At 35.9% G+C, this 24,906-nt stretch overlaps 2 protein-coding genes across 2 annotated transcripts; both read left to right on the plus strand.

Annotated features, from left to right (window-relative positions):
• Nucleotides 1-260: 260 nt before the first annotated feature.
• sub1a (SUB1 regulator of transcription a) lies at nt 261-3,892 on the plus strand. Its single transcript, XM_073829771.1, has 5 exons — nt 261-369; nt 829-898; nt 1,101-1,220; nt 2,661-2,769; nt 2,919-3,892. Exons 2-5 carry the CDS (start codon nt 830-832, stop codon nt 2,996-2,998), a joined length of 378 nt encoding a protein of 125 aa, XP_073685872.1. The 5' UTR covers nt 261-369; nt 829; the 3' UTR covers nt 2,999-3,892.
• Nucleotides 3,893-8,518: 4,626 nt separating this feature from the next.
• On the plus strand, nt 8,519-22,913 carry pstpip2 (proline-serine-threonine phosphatase interacting protein 2). Its single transcript, XM_073829935.1, has 15 exons — nt 8,519-8,648; nt 9,340-9,440; nt 10,918-10,992; nt 12,147-12,181; nt 12,263-12,369; nt 14,940-15,002; nt 15,634-15,732; nt 16,932-16,977; nt 19,494-19,573; nt 19,891-19,989; nt 20,063-20,159; nt 21,755-21,827; nt 21,955-21,989; nt 22,095-22,165; nt 22,321-22,913. Exons 1-14 carry the CDS (start codon nt 8,616-8,618, stop codon nt 22,148-22,150), a joined length of 999 nt encoding a protein of 332 aa, XP_073686036.1. The 5' UTR covers nt 8,519-8,615; the 3' UTR covers nt 22,151-22,165; nt 22,321-22,913.
• The last annotated feature ends 1,993 nt before the right edge of the window (nt 22,914-24,906 follow it).

Consider the following 24,906-nt stretch of genomic DNA (forward strand, 5'->3'; position numbering starts at 1 on the left):
TTTTGCTTATTAGTATGCTTAAATTCGATGAACAAAATACAGCAGCAAAGACACAGGTTAATGAAATGGGATTAAATACAAAAAGGAAACTTTTCTGAAAAAGTTACAAGTAGTGCGTTACTTTATAGTTACTTGGAAAACAGTAATCTGATTACGTAATCTCGCGTTACTTGTAATGCGTTACCCCCAAACACTGCTTGTTAATTTAAGCACTGATAATGAATAACCAAAACTACACTTCCCATAATCCAGTTCTTCGAGGGCACTTCCTGGTACAGCCTGCCAGCGCGCACTCAGTACAGGTTTCGCGCGCATCGAATGAGCTTCTGTTTAAACTCTGTTTACTCAACATTTACCTTACAACATCACGTAAGTTATTTGACACGTGCATCTGTTTATAATGTTCCAATATGACTATAATATCAGAAGACATGTTGCAGTAACAGATTGTTTATTGAAAGGCAACTGCTGGCAACTGGCCATCTTGGTGCGCTTTCATACGTTCGGCCTTGTTCGTTCTTGTAGTGGTTATAAACGAGTGACGCTCTTGATTAGTTCTTGTGTAATAACTGCAAAACGCAGTGAAAGTGCAAGCGCTGCTTCTTTTGGAAGTAAAATTATTATTTGTCATTGCAAACGCTTGTTAACTAGAGCATCATTGCAAAGCAGGAGGATGCAGTAGTTACTTAACGTTACATGCGTGCAGATTGTGTATTTCTGTTTCGAAATTATTTTAAACACAGCCCTAAACGTTTTAGTATAAATTGCATGTATATGCTTTCCACAGTTGTATTTTTTTTATTTAAATGGCATTGTTGTTCATTTCAGAATGCCAAAGTCAAAGGAAGTGCTGTCTTCTACCTCAGACAGCGACTCTGACAGTGAAGTTGATACGAAGGTATAATAACCTCACATTACCTTTTTAGCAAACTGAAAGAAAAACATATCACATTAACAAGTATTTACAAATGCAAATTTGGATGTTTATTGAGAATAACCACCTGTTCTGTGCTGCCAGAACATTATACGTATAATTTTCCTGCACAGTTCCTGTGTTATGTGCCATGTAACGTTAGTCAATGTAAAATTCTGAATTTCAGGCGAAGCAAAAGAAGCAGGCAACGCCAGAGAAGCCATCAAAGAAACGAAAGATTGGAGAAACCTCCAAAGTGTCATCTGCGTCCAAAGAAAGCAGCAGCAAAAATGACAATATGTTCCAGGTGAAGAATGCTATATATATATATACATATACATACATAAAGTCGAACCAAAATTTATTCAGACACCTTCAGCGTTTCTCACATTTTATCCACTATCATTTAGAAAATGGTAATAAAATATGACAAGAGCTCATAGTTAAACTGTTGGAACAAATTCATCTCAATTATGTCAGATAACGTTGACATAAAGATATGTAATGGATTACGATCAACCAAAAGTTCATATTGTTAGTATGACAATATTTACACAACTATCAATACTTTGTTGACCAATTACCAAGCAATGCTTAATTTTGTTCAGTCTGTGGTGTAAAAAGGTTGTATTAGCTATTAAAGAAAAAAACACTTAAAGGAGTAGTTCACTTTCAGAACAAAAATGTACAGATAATGTACTCACCCTCTTGTCATCCAAGATGTTCATGTCTTTCTTTCTTCAGTCGTGAGGAAAATTATGTTTTTTTGAGGAAAACATTTCAGGATTTCTCTCCATATATTGGACTTCTATGGTGGCCCCGAGTTTGAACTTCCAAAATGCAGCTTCAAAGGGCTCTAAATGATCACAGCCGTGGAAAGAAGGGTCTTATCTAGCGAAATGATTGGATATTTTCTGAAAAATTACAATCTATATACTTTTTAACCTCAAATACTCGTCTAGTCTAGCTCTGTGTGTACTCTGTGTATTCCGGTTCATGACAGTTAGGGTATGTCGAATTTCTTTCTCCAACTTCAAAATCGTCCTACATCGCTATTTTACCTTTTTTTGTAAAGGGCGTTTGATCTTATTTGAGCGTTCACTTTGTAAACACTGGGTCGGTACTTCTGCAGCGATTTAGGGAGTGTACCGACATTCTCTTACTGTCATTAACTGGAATACACGGCGTACACAGGCAAGACGAGCATCTGAGATTAAAAAGTATATAAGTTGTAAAAAAAAAAAAAACAGATTGTTTCGCTAGATAAGACTCTTCTTTTTCGGCTGGGATCGTTTAGAGTCATTTGAAGCTGCATTTTGGAAGTTCAAACTCGAGTGAACCATAGAAATCCATTAAATAGAGAGAAATCCTGAAATGTTTTAAAAAAAAACATAATTTTTTCACGACTGAAGAAAGAAGGACATGAACATCTTGGATGACAAGGGGGTGAGTACATTATCTGTACGTTTTTTTTTTTTTTTTTTGAAAGTGAACTACTCCTTTAAGCAAAACATGGTCAGGTCAAAGTGTCAAAATAATCTTCGGTCCTAAATTTGTATCAATTTGCTGGTAGTCCACCGTTTGAAGAATCTTTGGGTATAATATGTAACAGTTTACTTTATTTTGCTATCCTCACATAAATTAACAAGTGTCCTGCACCCACTAGTAAAAAATAAATAAATAAAATATATCTGGTGTCTGAATATTTTTGGTTTGACTATATAATGTTTTCTTTTTTTTTTTTAAGATAGGAAAGATGAAGTATGTGAGTGTTCGGAATTTCAAGGGAAACTTGCTGATTGATATCCGGGAATACTTTATGGACCAGGAAGGTGAAATGAAACCAGGCCGGAAAGGTAGGTGCTACTCTTCATGGGTTCAGATGTGACAGTAGAAAGGTTAAACATACCAAATGTTAATGGTTAAAACTAAAAAAAAAAGTTTTTGTATGTAAGTGAGCCAAGTTGTTTATTTCTCAGAGTTCTGTTTGATGTTTTTATTACAGGGATTTCACTGAACCCAGAGCAGTGGAACCAACTAAAACAGCAGATAAGTGAGATTGACGACGCCGTGAGGAGAACATAAGACCTGCCTGCAGTTCAATGGCAGCCTGGATGATTTTTTTATTAAACAGCTTCTCGCTCTACAGTTCCGCCCTCCAAAGCCCAAACCCAGTATCTACATAGTCTAAGACAGCGGTTCCCAATTCCAGTCCTCGCGCCCCACCGCTCTGCACATTTGGCATGTATCTCTTAGTTAACACACCTGATTCAGATAACCAGCTCATTAGAAGTGAGGTCCGTGCAGGAACTGCGATCCAATTGACCTGGTCCCTGCAAACTGTTCATTGCTCCCTGCTCCCTAAGCGGGGGAAATCTGTTTACTATACTTCGAAACATTCATTCACATATTTGCACTACGCCACCGCATGTAGCGTCTTCACACACAGATGAAACTTACTAGAGAAGTGTGACATAAGTGCATCTGTAAATAAATGCATTTTAAATTTACGTCTCGCACGATTTAATGACCTTCAAGTGGAACACATACGCTCGCTTCGAACTAATGAATAATGGCGGAATATCATGTGATGTCCACTTCGAAGGGCAGTAACGTTGGAATAGAACAAACGTCGGAAGCGATGCGTGAAACACAAAATGTGCAGAGCGGTGGGTCGCGAGGACTGGAATTGGGAACCGCTGGTCTAAGAGACCTGTCATAAATTTGACAATTGTGTAATTACTACGTTTTAGCCTTTGTACAGCAGCGTGCTTCTGGAAGCAAATGTGACCAGGACACTTTGTATGAAAGTGTTTTTTAGATTAGGTTTTATTGAAGTAGTTGTTCATTGTATTTGTCTTTTTATATTTGAGATTTCCATGGTTGGGGTTTTCGAAGGGGTTGGCTAGAGATAAATGATGTGAGATTGTGCACTTAAGTTCTCAAGGACGCAATAAATTTTTCAGAAGTAAAGGTAAATTTTTGTCTTGAAAATATTCTTTTCAACTTTCTATTCAAAGAATTCTAAAAAAAAAAAAAAAAAAAGAGAGAGATGTGGTACTCTCATGTGTCGAAAACTGACAGGGAAGAAAAGAAATTGTTTAATAAAGTCGTTCTTTTTTTTGCACACAATGTATTCTTGTACCTTCATAAAATTAAGATTAAACCTCTGATGGACTATTTTAATGATGTCCTTACTACCTTTCTGGGCCTTGAACATGGTAGTTGCGTTGAGGTCTATGCAGGGTCAGAAAACTCCGATTTCATCAAAAATATCTCAATTTGTGTTTTGAAAATGAACAGGTTTTACAAGTTTGGAACGACTTGAGGGTGAGTAATCAATGAGAGAATTTAAATTTTTGAGCAAACTATCCCTTATGAAGGGAGAGAAGAAGTCGGAATACCTATTATCTGACAACAATGTTTTTGTACCCTCCCCACACTGGACTTGTATACTCAAACTGAATGAAAATCAAGTATATTTGCATTAAAACATTGCATGAAAGACCTGCTAACTTTTTGCCTTGCAAGTAGACTGAAGGAAGAATAGCAAATCCTTGATGTTGCACAAAAAAATTATTATGTTACAACACATTTAAAACATGAATAAGGCTACTAACTGCCAACTTCTTTTCTATAGCTTTTGTAAGAGCTGTTTTGAATTGGCGGTATTTGGATTGGGTCATATTAAACTTTAGCATACAATATATGGACTAAATATACACTACTGTACAAAAGTTTGGGGTCAGTAAGACTTGTAATAGTCTTTAAAGAAGTCTCTTATGCTCATCAAGGCTGCATTTATTTGATTAAAAATACAGGGAAAAAAAAAACAGTAATATTGCAAAATGTTTTTACAATATTGTCATTCATACTACGCCAGAGCATGTACACGTGTAACGAGCCTGATGCTAAACTCGTGCTCAGGACAGATGGACGTGGCTGTGTATCAAAGGTAAAAATGATATAAATACTGTTCAGTTTCTCACAAAAACCGATTGTTTCATGTCTTAGGACATCAATGTATCGTCACGAGCCGCAGGGTGTAATTTGGATTTGTCTGTGCGTGTTTTGTTTATTTTTAAAGGTCTGGTGCCCATCCACTTCCATGATATGACTGGCAGACTGCACCTGTTTTCGTTAAAAACCTTCATTTGTCTTCCTCTGAAGAAGCAAAGTCACCTACATCTTGGATGCCCTGGGGGTAAGCAGATAAACTATTGCTTTAACACAATTTCGCAGCCAACCATACAAATAAGTGAACTAAAAACATAAATAATCAGAACATATATGTATTACAAAAATCCTGGAGCTAAAAAAATGTACAGTATAAATTGATCAAAATGCATTACAGAATATTCTCTTGATGAACATGCAACACATCTTTTACTTGGTTATATATATATATATATATATTTTTTTTTTTCTTTATTGTTGTAATATTAGCATTACCATGACATGCACACACAATTTATAAAAAAAATACAATTACAGTAATTTTGTGAATAAAGGTAGAAAATGAAAATCATACTGAAAAAGAAATTTAATTAATTGCTCCGCGTAATCTGTAGTTTGTATTCTCTGACGACATTTTATTTGGACAAAAGAGCTAACAAAATGTTATTGTTAAGGAAGCAGACCGACGAGAGAGGTAAGTGATAATAATGACAAGGTTTTTTTCAGCAGAGCAACATGGAAAATGATGACGTGCAGAACCGGGTAATTATAACAGTCCAGATGATGAGTTTCCTTGTTTGTATGAGGAGAACTTCGAACAAGACACACACACACTTCGTTGGTGTCCAGCTGGCAGATTTACGGCACACTCACACCACTAACTGGAAACAGAGGATTGGATTATGACTGGAACAGAGACGAGATTACAGGTAAGTAGTATCAGGTAAGTAGCAAGGTAAGATAGTTTGTGAACTCGACAGAGAAACAAAATGTGACCCTGGACCACAAAACCAGTCTTAAGTCGCTGGGGTATGTTTGTAGCAATAGCCAAAAATACATTGAATGGGTCAAAATTATAGATTTTTCTTTTATGCCAAAAATCATTAGGAAATTAGGTAAAGATCATGTTCCATGAAGATTTTTTGTAAAATTCCTACTATTAATATATCAAAATGTAATTTTTGATTAGTAATATGCATTGTTAAGAACTTAATTTGGAGAACTTTAAACGTGATTTTCTCAGTATTTTGATTTTTTTAAACCCTCAGATTCCAGATTTTCAAATAGATGTATCTCGGCCAAATATTGTCCTATCCTAACAAACCATACATCAATAGAAAGCTTATCTATTGAGCTTTCATTTGATGTAAAATTTAACCAAATGTGTCCACTTCGTGCAAACGAGCCCGGACACTGAGTGGTGTGTGAGGTGTGCTTATGAGTGCTGCTGGTGATTAGTTGCAGGTGCGTGTAATTAAAACTCTGGCGAGTGTGACGGCTGCGTGTAGGAGGTGGAAGAACCTGGCAAATCCGTGACAGTTATCATGTATTTATTTTTGTTTTATTATAATTATTATTTTATAATGACAATAGAAACAACAATAATATAATTGGTTGACAACAATAATATAAAAAATAATTGTAAATACTGTATATATACATATACAGTGAGGTCAATAAGTATTTGATCACCCTGTGATTTTGCAAGTTCTCTTACTTAGAAATCATGGAGGGGTCTACAATTTTCAGCATAGGCACATTTCCACTGTGAGAGACAGAATCTAAAAATAAAAATCTGGAAATCACATTGTATGATTTTTTAACAATTTATTTGTGAATTACACACGCACACACTACTTTTTTTTTTGCTTTAGTAACCCATTAAATGCACTTTGATATTTTCTGTACTATTTTTCTACAGAACAGTTTATGACCTGCAGTAAAAGAAAAAATCTCATCATGACTCACCAAATTTTGGGAATTTAATTTAAAGAATGACATGCCTCAGAAGACAAAATCAGTTAAATGAACCCTGATGGTTTTCACTCCTGGGCCCTAATGTATTGTATTTCCTTCCAAAGCATTAGTGAGCGCTTGATCCTTCTGTAATAGTTGCATATGAGTCTCTCAGTCGTCCTCAGTGTGAAACGATGGATCTCAAAATCATACTGTCATTGTTGGAAAGAGTTCAAATACACAAAAGTGCGGAAATACCAAAGAATTTGTTGGACCTGAAGGATTTTCTGAAGAACAGTGTCAGTTTCACTGTTCAGGACAAACAAGGGGCTCAAAAACAACTATCACTAAACTTACAAACAAACAAAAAGCAGCTGTGGATCATTCAGGTAACAACACAGTATTAAGAATCAATGTAAACTTTTATAAATGCATCATCCAGCAAGAGAATGACGGCAAGAGGACTTGCAAAGAAACTGAGGACATCATGAAGGCCAGGTGAGATTTCAGTTACCACAAGCTGGTTTTCACCTCAAACTTTTGATTTTCTTACAGCTATAAATTCATGTGAAACCTCCTTAGTGCATTCACATATAAATGAAGGAAAGTTACAGAAACCGAAAACTTAAAAAAAGGGAAAAATATTTCATGACAAGCATTGTTTCAAGATTTCCTGTTGTAGATGTGAAAATGATTTACAGTTATAATTTGTCCCCTCGCACCACTGTTCAATCAAAGTTACAGCAACAAATACTGGAAGTTCAAGTCAACATTATATTAAAATGGATCATTTTGCTTAAGTAAAGGGAAAGTTTACCCAAAAATGTAATCACCCTTGAGTTGTTTCAAACCTGTAAGAGCTTCTTTCTGCTGTCAAACAAAAAGGAAAATATTTTAAAGAATGCTGGTAGTAGCCAAACAGCGGCTGGTACCTACTGATTTCCATATGAAAGAAACACACTACAAAAGTCAATGGGGACCAGAAACTGTTTTCAACATTCTTCAAAATATAATCTTTTCTGTTCAAGAGAAGAAATAAAGTCATACAGGAATGAAGCAACTTCAGGATGAGTAAATGATGACAGAATCGTAATTTCAGGGTGATCCAACCCTTTTAATGCACGATTAGATTAAAATATATTTTATAAGGTTGACTTTAAAGGTGCAATAAAATGCATTGATGCAATATTTTAAATTGTTCTCTGATATCTACATAGAAGGTAAATGGCTTAAGTAAGGGCAAAAATTCTACAGAAATGGTCCATTTACAACCCCTATAGAATGAAATGGTCTGTTATTACCTTATTTGGAAGGTTCATGAATAATAATGAAGAGCTCTGCTCTGTAAAAGAATTAACATTTTGCAGATTCTGCAAGGTAGCCTAAACTTGAGACTTCAATTGTATATTATATTATATTATATTACATTATATTATATTATATTATATTATATTATATTATATTATATTATATTATATTATATTATATTATATTATATTATAGGATGGCTAGGTTTGTTTTACAGTTTCATAAGAACTGCAACTTCACAGTTCGGTCACTAGGTGGTGAAAAACATCAACTAAAGTTTGCGGGTCCGTTTTCTCTCCCACAGAAACTTTCGCTCTCTGGACAGACGTTAAAGATGCGCGCTTAGGACCCTGAGGCGTGTTATTTTTACGCCCGATGTATAGCAGACCTTCACGTCTGTGTGAAATCAGTCACAGCGTTATTACAGCCTGATACGGAACTTAACAGTTACTTTCTGAGTGAGCAAACAGCAGCCGACACAATGAGAGAACTACATTTCAAGGATAATTTTTGGGTAAGGTTTTCTTATTTTGAGGGGCATACAGTCAATGCTTAGTAAAAAATATAGTGGACATACAGTTTATTTGTATAATACTAAATCATAACCGACCAGCTCTGATTTAACAAACAGTTAATCCTTTTATTTTAAGCTCGACTGTCACATATCGAAACAGGGCTGATTTCCTTTAAGGGAAGTTTGGTCAGCACATAACTTACTGAATATCCTAGTCCTCAATCAAACAGCCTAACTAGTTGCTTTCCTGTAAAATTATATGTGGTAAATCATTTTTAAAAAGCGTATCTCTATGTGCTGTCTCATGGTGAATCGTGTCTGCATGTTATTTGACCATTGGCCATGCCAGCCTGAGAACTTTGAGACCTTATTAGGCAAAGCAGGCAATAAGGTGCAATTTAGATTTGTTTTCTTAGCTTTTATTTTGGGAGATATTGCATGTTGACTGTGGCTTTGGGTATGATGCTATGTCTGCCCCTCAGACTTATAAATTACAGAGACTGAGCTCTCATGGGTAATGATAGTCAACAGTCCAAACCACCATGTTTCTGAAGGCTACAATGAGGAATTGGTGATACATGTGGCACATTGTGGATTCTTGGCTTGCGCTTTTAGATTACGAAAAACCTGTGTGAAGTTACTTGATGAAACATTTGCCAATGTGTATGTTGTTGTTTTTTCTATATTCAAGAACACTGATATCACCTGCACAGCTGGATATGACAGCATCATCCAGCACCTGAATGACGGCAAGAGGACTTGCAAAGAAATCGAGGACTTCATGAAGGCCAGGTGAGATTTCACAGCCTGATTTGACACTTTCACCTCAAACTTTTGATTGTATCACAAATATAAATTCATGTGCATTCACATATAACTGAAGGAAAGTAACAGAAACCGAAGTCTTAAAAAAAGGGGAAAAATACCTCATGACAAGCATTGTTGCAAGATTTCCTGTTGTTGATGTGAAAATGATTTACAGTTATAATTTTTCCCTCGCACCACTGTTCAATCAAAGTGTTACTGCAGCAAATACTGGAAGTTAAAGTTGACATGGTATCAAAATGGATCATTTTACTTTCGTAAAGGGAAGTTTACCCAAAAATGTAATCACCCTTAAGTTGTTTCAAACCTGTAAGAGTTTCTTTCTGCTGTCAAACAAAAAGGAAGATATTTTAAAGAATGCTAGTAGTACCAAACAGCTGCTGGTATTGATTTCCATATGAAAGAAAAATACTACAGAAGTCAATGGGGACCAGAAATTGTTTGGTTTCCGAAATTCTTCGAAATAATCTTTTCTGTTCAAGAGTAGAAATAAAGTCATACAGGAATGGAACTTAAGGATGAGTAAATGATGACAGAATTGTAATTTCTGGGTGATCCAACCCTTTTAATGCACGATTAGTAATGGATTAAAATATTTTTTATGAGGTTGAGTTTAAAATTTTTGAACAAATGTGAATGCCCTGACTGTAGTTGATTCACGATCTAATTTCTTAAAATCGTATTATCTAGGCAGACTGGTTGGGATACTCAAACAAATACAGTCTAACCAAAATTTATTCAGAAACCTGCCACATTTCTCACATTTTGACAGTTTATTCACTATAGTTTAAAAAATGGTAATATAAAAAATTAAATATAAAAAGAACAGTCAGATAACTTTGATAGAAAGGTATGTAATAAATTACAATCAACCAAAAATTCAGTCAATATTTAGTATGACAATATTTACACAACTATCAATACATTGTTGACCAGTTATCAAATTTTGTTCAGTCTGTGGTGTAAAAAGGTTGCGTTAGCTATTAAACACTTAAGCAAAACATGGTGAGGGCAAAGTGATAATCCATTGTATGAAGAATTTGTAGGTATGATATGTCATAGTTTACTTTATTTTGCTATCCTCACTTAGATAAATTAATTATAGTGTCCTGCACCCACTAGTAAAAAATATCAAAAAGTATATCTGGTATCTGAATAATTTTTAGTTTGACTGTCTTAAATGTCTTGGTGTTGTCTTTGCATATTAAGCTGGGATGGAGAAAACACTGCAAATGTGTGGAAACTATTACTCAGCATAGAACGTGTGAAACATAAAATCCTTCATATTGCTATAAAATACTTAATAATCATGCCTGATATAATTATTTTAACATTTGATTCAAAAACGAATGCATTTTAGGCAAGTAATCTGACAGATTAACTCGTTATGTCACTATGTACAAAACAATCATCTAAAATATAAAAAAACCACACCTATTTTCAGAGCTGCGATAGAAGAAAAATATGCCAAGGAGCTTTTGGGTTTGTCCAAGAAAGTGTGTGGACACAGTGAAATGAAGTAAGTACCATTTACAGTTAATATTATGGCTATATTTTATAAATTACAATTTCAAGGTGCGTTATTATGTTTTGGGTTTCATTACATATTATAGTAAAGCCATAACTCTAAATGTTAAACTTACCATTCGTGCTAAAGACATCAAATCGTCTGATTTCTAGTGGCGCGTAGGCCTGTTGCAATAATCAGATTTGCTATTTATTCAAGTTTTTAAAGGTATCTATTATTTTAAAACTTAATTTCAATGACCTAAATATTTCATTTGAAAGTTTGTAGGCCTTCTTGCATTAGTATGCTGTAATATTATGATTATAAATACAGTAGCTTAAAATGATTTTTCTGAATTATTTCTGAGGCAAGAAGTTGTTTTCGTGACAGGCCTAGTGGAGAGGTGTGCCATTAATATTTTGAGCAAACAGAATATAAAAGGAGGAAGCTAAACTTGGATGTTGGCAGATTTGGGCTGAGCCAGTAAACCAGGCATCTCAAATCTGACCCACGAGATCCACTTTCCTGCAGAGTTTATATCAAACCCAAATCAAACACACATGAGCATGCTAATCATTGTCTTCAGGAACATTAGAAAATCACAGGTAGGTAAGTGCAAACAGGGTTAGAGTTAAAATCTGCAGCACATTGGCCCTCCAGGGAAAGATTTGAGGAACCCTGCTGTAACAATACCAAGCAAACACAATTACTGTATCATGTTCTTTGTTCATGTTGGCATATGTTCAAGTATAGGCTGTATAACTGCTCATAATAACTTGGGCAAGCATTACTTACATTTTTAATGTAGCGGTCTTTTTTATAGAGGTTAACTATTTTTATTTCTTTAGTAATAAGGTTCTGGAGTGAATATGACGTGTTATACTGTTGTTCTGGTTGGAAACTGATCCACAGATAACATTTAACGAGCACAACATTGAAATGCTGCATTAGATCATTTCAAAGTACAAACCTAACAGTTTCTGGGCTGGTCACATGTTTGTAGTTGGTTTGTGGTTAGACCTTTTCCTTTTACCATAGGGCGAGAGAAAAAAATAACTGTTTAACTGAGTACTATACCAGTGACTGATGTCAGCATTTTTACAGTGGTTTTATTGCACAAAATGGACGTCGGTTGCTTATCAACGTTTTCCTTTTTCTGTTTTTAGCACCCTGAAACGATCGCTCGATGTTTTCAAATTACGTAAGTCAACTCTGTCTGCAAACTTAAATGATTGCAGTTATTGTTCTGTTACCCTCCTTAATGTTTAAAATGTGTGTTTAGAAACAGAAAACATGAGTTTGTCCCATCTGCATTTGGCCCAAACCATGAGGGAGGAAGCCAAAAAATTAGAAGACTTCAGAGAGAAACAAAAAGAGGCCCGGAAGAAGGTAAGACATACAAACAGAATTTCATACTTTCTTATTTACTGATTAAAATTAAAGTGTCTTTCTGATTTTTGATCTTTTCATACCTGTTGTTATCGTTAGCATTCCCATTCATCTCAATGGTAGTTGCTCAGCTGACACAGGACCTCTTGGAAGAATGTGATTTGCAATCTCCCATCTTTGCTTATGGTGTTCAGCTGTGTTTTACCCAATCATCTGAGGTGTAAATCGAAATGAAAACACTCATTAGCTGATTTTGACGATCTTGAGCTGTGGCGTAAAAAACCAAACAGGGAAGAATATATCCAAAGACTTCACCAAAAACTGGAAATTTGATGTTTATCTGCTTACCCCTAGGGCATCCAAGATGTAGGTGACTTTGTTTCTTCAGTAGGGCACAAATAAAGATTTTTAACTTAAACCGTTACTAGTCTTATAATGGCAGTCAATGGGACCCACATACACAGACAAAACCAAATTAAACTTTGTGGCTCGTGACGATACACTGAGGTCTTAACACACAAACAATCAGTCTGTGCAAGAAACTGAACAGTATTGATATCATTTTTTACCTCTGATCCACTGCAATGTCCAACTGTCCTGAGCATGTTCATAATAGCCGTGTGTGACGGAGAGCAAGCAACATAACAATCCATCAGGCTCAAAAGTTAAAAAGGTAAAAAAAGTCAATATCTCCGGATGAGTTTGCACAAGCAAACGTATTCTTTTAGTTTTTAATCGGTTGCAACAATCAGGATAAGCACAAGTTATTACCATTTTGAGTAGCTGTCGTACCCACAATCTCTGTACTGTATAAACAATGAGTGATGCATGACAGATCGCTTCCGCGCATGCGTCTACTATGCCAAAGCACGTTGACACGTCACGCACCGGCTGTTGTGAACGCGATTGTTTCATGCTTCGAACTTATAGTATCGTCACGGGTCACAGGGTTTAATTTGGTTTTGTCTGTGTATATTTTTACTCTCAAAACCGTGAGTCTCATTGACTGCCATTATATGACTGACAGACTGCAACGGTTTGAGTTAAAAATCTTTGTTTGTGATCTACTGAAGGAACAAAATCACCTACAACTATCTCTTTAAAAACTGCGGGTACTGTAGTAGAATTAAGCATTAGCAATATGTGACCCTGAACCACAAAACAAGTCGTAAGGGTCAGTTTTTTTATATAGATTTATACCGAAAGTTGAATAAATCAGCTTTTCATTGATGTATGGTTTGTTAGGATAGGACAAAATTTGGCTGAGAGACAACTATATAATCAAAGGGTGCAAAAATGAGAAAATTGCCTTTAAAGCTGAACACATGAAGTTCTTAGCAATGCATATTACTAATGGAACATTTAATTTTGATATATTTACATTAGGAGATTTACAAAATACTTTCATGGAACATGATCTTTACTTAAAGGGGTCATGTGATGTTGCTAAAAAGAGCATTATTTTGTGTATTCTGCCCTCCAAAGGCAAAGTGCAGTAACTACGCCAACACTGAACCTGAGAAAAATGCCTTTAAAATGTTTACACCAGCTAGTCAAACATGTTGAAAATTGAACCAGAAGACTTTGCTACAAGACAAAACGGTTGTCACAAAGTCCATTTTAAGCCTTAAGTCAATTTTGAACAAATGTGTAGTTACTGCACTTTGCCATTGGATGGTAGATGTTGTAATGCAATGTGTTTATGTAGTTTAAGGTTCAAAAAACATATTTTTTTCCACATACTGTACATTATTGCTCCTCTTTGCCCCGCCTTTCTGAAACGCACTGCCCAAACTCGCCTTTGAATGGTCAGTACTGAATTCTCTGTACTGTCCTTCTATCCTTCCAAATAATATGGGCGGTGTTATGCTAATCTACTCACCCCATGTCACTTACCCCCATGTCATTCCAAACCTGTTAAAGCTTTGTTCGTCTTAAGAACACAATTTAAGATATTTTTGATGCATTCTGACAACTCTGTGACCCTCCCATAGACAGCAATGTAATTAACACGATCAACATCCAGAAACGTAGCAAGGAGATCTGTAAAATAATCCATGAGGTGTTCAACCGTAATTTTACGAAGCAACAAGAATACTTTTTGTATGCAAACCAACAAAAATACGCTGATGGATGTTGATCGTGTTTAATTACATTGCTGTCTATGGGAGTGCCAGAGAGCTGTCAGAATGCATCAAAAATATCTTAATTTGTGTTCCGAAGACAAAGTGATTAATGACAACACTTACATTTTTGGGGTGGAGTAACCCTTTAAGACAGCTTTTGTGGTCCATGGTCACATATATTCAGTACGTTTTGGAACACAATTCCGGTCATCTGCTATTGGTCAAACAAACAGATAGTCCCGCCCCAAACTCACACCACCGGCTGAGCCTGTGTTGCTTTCCTGGCTGGTCGGAATGCTTAAAACAAACAGCACAATGTTTTAAAAGTGTGAGAGAATGTTTACACTTTTTAGGTGAATCAACCTACAAATGGCTTACTAAAAGTAAAAAATTTTCTACATGCTAAATTGAAGAAATTAATAAAAAGCTGTGCTTTTTTTTCAGATAGAACAACAAATGGATGCTCTTCATAAGCAAAAAGCAGCTCAATATAAGAAAACGGCTGAGGTTAGTATGACAGAAAGACCAAAGGCACTCTTTGCTTAGTTTAGTGCTGCTGCTATAATAGGTGGTTTAGCTGCCCACTTTTGTAAGGTACCTTATTTCCTTTATGGGAAGTACTTTATATGTTCTGATTCAGTGGCAGGAGGGAAGTGACTAAGTGCACCTGATTTTAGCTGTACAAAATGGGAAGTGATCTGTGCTGAATAGCATTGTTCATTAAAAAGACAGCTTTTCATTCAAGCTTAAATAAAGCCTTCTTGATAGTGGTGACCTCAGGTTGGTAAATAAACCAACTTCATTTCCCTTCATTTTATTAGCTTCAAGGTACCCCACAATGCATCTGTATTTATTACTTAAGAACTGAAACTTTGCAGTACCACATCTGATGTTGCAAACAACCCTTTTATGATATAAATACATTATTGTGTTTTGAACTCATAAGAAATGTTCAGTGTGCACTTTTATAGCGATTCGCGACTTTTGTAGCGAAAGTTGTGTGTGAACGTATATAGAGTATGAAAGTAGATGTAGAAGAGTAGATGGCATATCTATATTGGCTTATTATAGCTCATACAGAATATAGATATATGTTCTAGTAATCACACTTTAAATGCCAACGGATGTTATTTTTAAGGCGAAGAAGACTTATGAGCAAAAGTGTCGAGATAAAGAGGAAGCAGAACAGAACATGAACAGAAACGCCACCACTAGCAGTTCTAAGCAGCAAGAAAAGGTACCTAAGTAAAACTGTAACTTTGCATCAGTTTTTTTCTGTTTTGTATGATCACTGTGACAATCTTGCTTTCACTTATGTGTTTTTTTTTTGTTTTTGTTTTTTTGCTATACTCCGGTCATGCATTTTGCTTTTAACTGCACTTATTACAGTATTAGAGGTGTACCTGTATCTGTATTGATTTTCCTCTGGTTAGAGCTTGTTCCAAATGCTAAACTGTTAAATATTAAACTTCTGTGAGAATTTTGGAAATTGCATACTTTTTAAGAACTTTAAGACAGTTTAAGTGCTAAAAATTTTACAAAGTGTACTTATTCATCTTTCATTCAGATTTTAAAACACTTTAGTTCACCCAAAAATGTATATTCTGGCATTGTTCATTCACTCAAGTTTTTCCAAACCTGTTTGAGTGTCTCAAACACCACACTACTAGGAAATGTTAACCTTTTTTTAGTAGGGAAACTAAATGATAAAGTTGCAGGGCAGTGATGACAAGATCTGTGCGTACGAGTGTGTGGGGGCGAGTGTGAAAACAGGAAAAAGAAACAGACAGTGCTTTCTTTAGATAAAAGATGACTTGACTTCTGACTATTAGCTGTGTTGTAGCCATTACATTCATTTAAAACAGTGATTAAACCTGACTGGAACTACCTGTGCAATAAAGCGAACATTCCAGCCAATCAGAGTCAAGCATTATAGAATGCCATGGTAGAATGAAAATGTAGCTAACAGTGATATTTGCATATGAATTCTGATTCATATTCATATGTGCATTTACCTAAAACAACCTTTCTTTTATAAATAGATGAAATCAGGCCTAAATTCCATAGAGCTGCACCTCTTGAGAGCAGGCAAATGAGTTAGTACAGCAAAGCAGCATGCAAAACAAACCATGAAGGCGGCGCATGGGTACAGAGGACTGCTGAAGCACGTACAGCGCTGTGAATCATTGTAATGGCAGTAATGTTGGAAGTATTTGTAATCCCCTGAGGATAAGACTCTTGAGCTGTTGAAAGGCTATAAAACTTTTGTAGCCAGTCAACGACCAGTCTTCATCTCTTCTGAGACAGAATTGTTTTTAGAGAACAGTTATATAAAAAGAAGAGAGATGAGCTGTTTGTATTTTGTGCTTGTAAGATGTGAATGACCGTACAAAGACATTCTGTTGTATAAATAATGTCACTCTCTTTTACTTCAAGCTGTATGCCAAAACACAGCAAGCCAAGCAGACGGCAGAGGAAGCCGGTAAGAATGTCAGCAGATGCACTAATATACTTGCTTATAATAATGTATTTTAACTAGGGCTGGGCAATATATTGAAGATTTGAGAGGGTTGTGTTGGTAATATAAAACTAAGCAGTCTTGAATATTGTTAATATTGTGTATGTAATGTGTGCACTTTTTAAAAATCTGTCTGTAATGTTTGTTTCTTTGCAAACATGTCATTAGGCTAATATATATACACGTCAGGCAAATAAATTTGGACATTTTGAACACTGCTACTAAATCTACAGTGCACAATATACAGTGGTGTAGTTGTAGTCTGGTTCCTGAGTAGTTGAGTCTTATGAGTCGGTTCTTTTTAATGAATCGAATCGAATCGACTGCTCAATTAGTGTAGTATGATTCCCAAACTACTGAGTCTTGTAAGTTGGTTCTTTTTAGTGAATCAAAATCATACAGTTCAATCAGTGTAGTCTGATTCCCAAATGATTGAGTCTTTTCTGTTCAGTGAATCAAAAGTATACAGCTCAATCAGTGTAGTCTGATTCCCAAATGATTGAGTCTCATGACTTAGTTCTGTTCAGTGAATCAAAATCATACAGTTCAATCAGTGTAGTCTGATTCCCAAATGATTGAGTCTCATGACTTAGTTCTGTTCAGTGAATCAAAAGTATACAGCTCAATCAGTGTAGTCTGATTCCCAAATGACTGAGTCTTATGAGTTGCTTTTTTTAGTGAATCAAAAGCATACAGCTTAATGACTCCCGAATGATTCAGTCTTGTGAGTTGCTTCTTTTTAGTGATCCAACAGCATACTGCCCAGTCAATGTAGTCTGCTTCCCGAATGATTGAGTCTTATGACTTGTTTCTTTTTAGTGAATTAATAAAATAGAGCTCAGTCAGTGTTGTCTGATTCCTGAATGACTGAGTCTTATGAGTCGGTTCTTTTTTAGTGAATCGAACACATATTGCTCAATCAGTGTAGTCTGATTCCCAAACCATTGGGTCTTACGAGTTGGTTCTTTTTAGTGAATCAAGAACATACTGCTCAATTAATGTAGTCTGATTTCTGAATGGTTTGAGTCTTATGAGTCGATTCATTTTAGTAAATGAACAACATACTGCTCAGTCAGTTTAGTCCAATTCCCAAACAACTGAGTCTTATGAGTCGGTCGTTTTTTTTTTCAGTAAATTAACAGCATGCTGCTCAGTCAATGTAGTCTGTTTCCCGAATGATTGAGTCTTATGACTTGGTTCTTCTTAGAGAATCAACAAAATATAGCTCAATCAGTGTAGTCTGATTCCTGAATGACTGAGTCTTATGAGTCAGTTCTTTTTTAGTGAATCAAACACATCCTGCTCAATCAGTGTAGTCCGATTCCCGAACGATTGAGTCTTATGAGTCGATTCTTTTTAGTGAATTAACAATATGCTGCTCTATCAGTGTAGTCCCATTCCTAAACAACTGAGTCTTATGAGTCGATTCTTTTTAGTGAATCAGTAGCATACTGCTCGATCAGTGTAGTCCGATTCCCAAACGATTGAGTGTTATAAGTCGGTTCTTTTTAGTAAATTAACAACATACAGCTCTATCAGGGTAGTCGGATTCCCAAACGATTGAGTCTAGTGAGTTTTTTCTTTTTAGTGAATCAGCAGCATACTGCTCGATCAGTGTAGTCCGATTCCCGAATGATTTATGACTTGGTTCTTTTTAGTGAATCAACAAAATACAGCTCAATTAGTGTAGTCTGATTTCCAAACGATCAAGTCTCATGAGTTGTTTTTTTTAGTAAATCAAACACATACCACTTTATCAGGGTATTCCAATTCCTGAACGATTGAATCTTATGAGTCGGTTCCTTTTAGTGAATCAACAACGTATTGCTGAATCAGTGTAGTATGATACCCGAACTATTCAGATTCCCAAACGATTGAGTCAGGTATTTTTAATGAATCAACAACATAATGCTCAATCAGTGTAGTCCGATTCCCTACTGATTGAGTCTGATGAGTGTTCTTTTTAGTAAATCAAACACATTTATCAGGGTATTCCGATTCCTTAACCATTGAGTCTTACAAGTTGGTTCTTTTTAGTGAATCACCAACAATCAGTGTAGTATGATTCCTGAACGATTGAGTCTTATGAGTTGGCTCTCTTTAGCGAATCAACAACAAACTGCTCAATCAGTGTAGTCCCATTCCCGAACAATTGAGTCTTATGAGTTAGTTTTTTTTTGGTGAATCAAACAATATACCGCTCAATCATTGTAGTCTGAGTCTGTTCTCTTTAGTAAATCAAACACATACATGTTAACCTATAGAAAAAAGGCCTTTACTTAGAAGTACTTTATTAAAATAAATGAATTAGCTTGTTATTATTTTGTTATGGCCAGTTATTGGTCTGCATTTATGGTGCCTCTAAAAAGAAAAGTCAGACATCTAAATTACATGTGACCTTATTTGGCTGTATTGCCCAGCCCTAAACACATAATTAATTTCTAATTTTAACATCTTTTATTTGTTCGACTCTATGATAGACAGGATATACAGTCAGAATGTGTCCTTGTTGGGGAAGATGAGGGAGGAGTGGCTGAACGAGCATGTCAAAGCATGTGAGGTGAGCTCTACGCCTTAGCCTGCATCACACACCCCAACACGATGATCGCTTTTCACAACAGATCGATGACAAGTCAGATGTGATCATGTCAGGTCATGTGAAGCCTGCATACCTTTTGAAAATAGGTTGTAAATGGCATTTAGTATTGACTGTATAACCATTAAAGGTCAAACTAAACTACTAAATTACACATAAAATGCTTTAACATGTTTTATATTTGCCGATTATCGTACTGAATGAGGAAAGACATTTTATGAGGCTGTTTTATGATATTCTAAACATTCTACTTTGACTTCTCAAGTGCATGTTTACCACAGTTTTTTGAGAAACAGGAAGTGGAGAGGATCAACACCCTGAGAAATGTGGTGTGGACCCATCTCAACCATCTCTCCCAGCAGTGTGTTGCCAGCGATGAGGTAACCTGACTGTGCGGCATCAGGTGGGACCCACATATGGAACTCGCCTCACCATGTGTGTCTGTGTTCACAGCTCTATGAGGAAGTGAGGAAGTCACTGGAGCAGTGTAACATTCAAGAAGACATTGAGCATTTTATCAACCTCAGAAGAACAGGAGACAAACCACCAGGTACTCTCAGCGGTGTGGTTTTCACAATAATACATTCAGGTCAAATCCAGTCAATATAAAAGGAATGCATGCAACTAATTTTGTATGAGGGTGATAGAATTCCCAACACAGATTTCTGATCAGTTGGTTACGCAAATTTTCTGCATTGACCTACAGATCACTACTTGGTTTGAAAGATTTCTAGAAGAAGCATACACCTCAAATAGACTATCCACCTTATTTTTTAACGCAGAAGTAAGCCGTTTTCTGTGAATGTGGCAGACTTCCGGTTCATTAGCCGCTGTAGGGAAATAAGGAAGAGAATAACAAAGTGCAGTAAACGGTGAAACTGTTTGCACGACAAACCAGTGTGTTCATAATTAAGATAATACATTAAAATAATATGGGAAGACACACCAGTTTGCAGTATTAAGCAGCAAAACAATACAATTAGTTCAAACGACATTGTCCATGAAAAGCTCAAAGGTATTATTGATTGAAAATCTCATTTATGATTTTACATGTTCCAGTTTGATTATCACAAAACACTGATATCAAACCTAGACCACTCCGAACTTAAATATGCTCAGTGACAAATGAGATTTGACAAGGTTGGGAACATTTCCATTGAATAATGATTTACATTATTAACTTGCTAACCTAAAATCCACCCTTGCAAACACAGTGTGCTTTGACACTATTGCATAGTCAAATCGTGAAGTTCTCACTACACTGATAACATCAACCAAACAACGTTGCATAAATATTTGTATTGTATTCACTGTTATACATTAAGAAATTTAAAGGTGAAATGTACAATTTTGCACCACTAGTGGCACCAAATGGAATTGCAGTATGTTTGAGCAACCTGACTGGTCTTCACTAATGAGGTGAGTTTGAGGGCGGGGCTAATCATTTGGCCAACCGATGGAAAACAGGAGATGACTATTTTTTGGCCATTATTTTTAAAAATCTGTTTGGTGCAGTTAGTGGTCCAGAAATTACACACTTCACTTTTAAATCAGCTTTATAAAGGCCACAAAAATAGAATTTCTAGTATAAAATTTTACACATTTACATTTCTCTTTTTTTTTTTTCTCAAAAAGAGCTATTATATGTTCTGAAGGTTATGTTATGTTAGCATCAATGAGGTACTATTATGGTTTTTAATAATATTTTTAATCAGTTTTCATTTTTATATTTCCATTTTTATTTTGTAATTAGTTTTAGTTCAGTTTTAGTTTAAATTTAGTTTTATTAATAATAAATAATTTCGGACTTGGCTGTATATATATGTATATATAATCATTATATGTTTTAGGTATTTTAGTACATCAGGTTAAGATAAAATGAGAATCTGAAATCATTTTTTATAGTTTACTTTATTTTAGTAAATGTTTATTTTATTTAAACTAGCAATGTTTGATTGCTTTTAATTTTAGTTTCAATTTTAGTTTTAGTTTAACTATAATAACCCAGCTTTTATGCTGCCTTTTTGTCCTTATAAGAGCTTGATGGTCTGTTGTAAAGAAAAGTACTGCATGAACTCTGTTTGAGTTCCATTCAGTTTTATGACATTTTATGTATGGTCGAACTTTCCTGTGATCTTTTCTCAGCACCTGTTCCATATGAGAACTTCTACAACAATCAGCGATCGGCTCCCACTCGTTCACTTCCCACAGCTGGCAGGTGAGCCCTCCATCCTTACAGATGAAGCTCCATCATTTACCATTCAGCAATAAGTCTATTTTATTCCTTATGTAAATATGACCATCAGCTTTAATAGTATCTTACATCTTGCTGTGTTTTATTTCAGGAGAGCAGCAGCACCTCCACCACCAACTGCAGAAAGTATGAAAATATTATATGCATGCATACTGTATAGCAATGTGTTTATACATTCTCTTCTGCATGTTTATTCAATTCCCATTTCTTGTTGCATCTTTCATCCATCAGATGATCCTTTATACTCAACCGTAGCAGAACCAGGGTACAGCCTAATACGATACTAATAAGAACGTAACTCGGTAAGAATTCTCTCAGGAATGTAACCTTGACGTTTAATTTACAAACAGCAAAAATGAATGCCGGACCCAGTATTATACACTTAATAGTTGTTTATAAATCCCTTGAATACTCCCTTGAGGAAATGGTGTTTAAGTTCATTTTTTTTCTTTTTCAGTCTTTCCGAGCCCTTCTGCTGCTCAATAGGAATATAGTGAAGGCATTTGTGACTTTTTGCCAGCTTCCTCATACCATGTGGTGAGAATATATTGTAGCCTGGCGAGAAGGGTGTCCTTGTTTCTGTTTAAAAAACATTAACTTGCTAACCTAAAATCCACCCTTGCAAACAGTGAGCTTTGACACTATTGCATAGTCATAAAAAGGCAAATTGTGAAGCTGTCACTACACTGATAACATCAACAAAACAGCATTGTATAAAAATTTGTGTGTATTTACTGTAAAAAAGTTTGACGCATAGAATTTTAAAGGTGAAATGTAACATTTTGCACCACTAGTATAACCTTTTGCAATTTGAGCAGTCTGCTGGGTTCAACCAATGGTGTGAGTTTGGGGGTGAAGCTACCAGTTTGGCCAATCAGTGGAAGACGGTGTGGAGCAGCTAGTGGTGCAGAAATTACATTCTTCACCTTTAAATCAGCTTTACAAAGGCCACAAAATATAATTTATTTCTAGTGTAAAATTCTACACACTGTCAATACATAGTCCTACATCAATGGATAGGTTGCTTCAATAAATGTATATAAGATTTGACCTCATTGTCTTGTGATAAACTGTGGCACATCAGCTTTTTTCCTCTGTTGGAAAGTGTCCGTTTGAGTCATGAATCGAAAAGAATTTCCAAGAACCCTTCAGCGTGAACTTTAGATTCTGAAGTGTGCAGACACTCTACATTTTGCTTTCCCACAAGGTCACAAAAGCGTAGGAGCCATCCGTTTTGAAACCTTTAAGTGAGAAGTTCTTAAAAGAACCATTTTGTCTTGGTGTGAAGAACTTTCTAAATCAAAAGAACTCATGTCCACTAAGAAGAACCTTCTGTGCATTGGAATGTTCCATGGATATTGAAGGTTCTTGTTGGAATCATTGATTCCAATAAAGAACCTTTATTTTTAAAAAAAGGGAATTCAGAAGCAGACTTGCTCAAATAAGGACTTGAACAAAGTTTCTTTGATCTACATGGAATACTCTGGATTTTTCACAAATTCAACTCTTTGAATCACACAAACATGAAAATTCATGTCATTAATTACTCACCCTCATGTCATTCCAAACTGTAAGACCTTCGTTCATCTTCGGAACACAAATTAAGATATTTTTTGATGAAATCCGAGAGTTTTTTAAAAATAAAAATAAAGGTGCTTTAAAAGGTTCTTCATAGCGATGCCATTGAAGAACCCTTTTTGGTTCCACAAAGAACCATTCAATCAAAGGTTCTTTGAAGAACCACCTCTTTCTACCTTTGTATAATCTGAAGAAACTTCTTTCACCACAAATAACCTTTTGTGAAACAGAAAGGGTCTTCAGATGTTAAAGGTTCTTTATGGAACCATTTAGACCAAAAAGGTTCTTCTATGGCATCCTGAAGCACCTTTATTTTTAAGAGTGTACTACCATGCTATGAGAAAACTTTCTGTGCACAAAGAAAACTTACATAGGTCAGAAAGCTCACGGATTTCATCAAAAATAACTTAAAGGTTGTATCAGCGATTCTAGGCGTGTCAAATTCAGCTGACCTTTCTTCATGATCCGCTCGCTGCCTGCCCCATAAATTGGCTGTAAAAAAAAACGCGTCTCTGTGGTCAACCTAGGGTCCGAGATATGCCAAAAAAACAATCGGTGCTAGCAACGATTCCACAGCAAAACAAACAGCGTTCCAACCAATCACCGTCAGGGGGTTGGTGTTGTGGACTTTCGTACTGGTGCAGGGATTTGAGGGAGGCAGAGCGAAAGTCCACAACACCAACCCCCTGACGCTGATTTTGGCATATCTCGGACCCTAGGCTGACCACAGAGACTTCTATGGTGCCCCCAAGTTTGCACTTCCAAAATGCAGATTAAATGCAGCTTCAAAGGGCTCTAAATGATCCCAGCCAAGGAATAAAGGTCTTATCTAGGGAAATGATTGGTTTAAAAACAGTTACAATTTATATGCTTTTTAACCTCAAATGCTTGTCTTGCCTAGCTCTGCATGAACTCTGTGTATTCCAGTTCATGACAGTTAGGGTATGTCGAAAAACTTCCATCTCATTTTCTCCACCAACTTCAAAATTGTCCACCAATCGTTTTGCTAAACAAGACCCTTCTTTCCTCGGCTGTGATCGTTTAGAGCTCTATGAATCTGCATTTTGAGAAACTCAGGGGCACCATAGAAGTCAATTATATGGAGAGAAATCCTGAAATGTTTTCCTCAAAAAACATTTCTTTACGACTAAAGAAAGAGTACATTATCTGTAAATTTTTGTTCTGAAAGTGAACTAATCCTTTAATTACTCACTCTCCTGTCGTTCCAAACCCGTAAGACATTCGTTTATCTTCAGAACAAATATTAAAGGTTGTATCAGCGATTTCACCGTCAGGTGTTGTGGACTTTCGCTCTGCCTCCCTCACATCCCTGCACCAGTACGAAAGTCCACAACACCAACCCCCTGACGGTGATTGGTTGGAACACTGTTTGTTTTGCTGTGGAATCGTTGGTAGCACCGATTGTTTTTTTGGCATATCTCGGACCCTAGGCTGACCACAGAGA

Source organism: Garra rufa, chromosome 23, assembly GCF_049309525.1.
Source record: "Garra rufa chromosome 23, GarRuf1.0, whole genome shotgun sequence".
Classification (NCBI taxonomy): domain Eukaryota; kingdom Metazoa; phylum Chordata; class Actinopteri; order Cypriniformes; family Cyprinidae; genus Garra; species Garra rufa.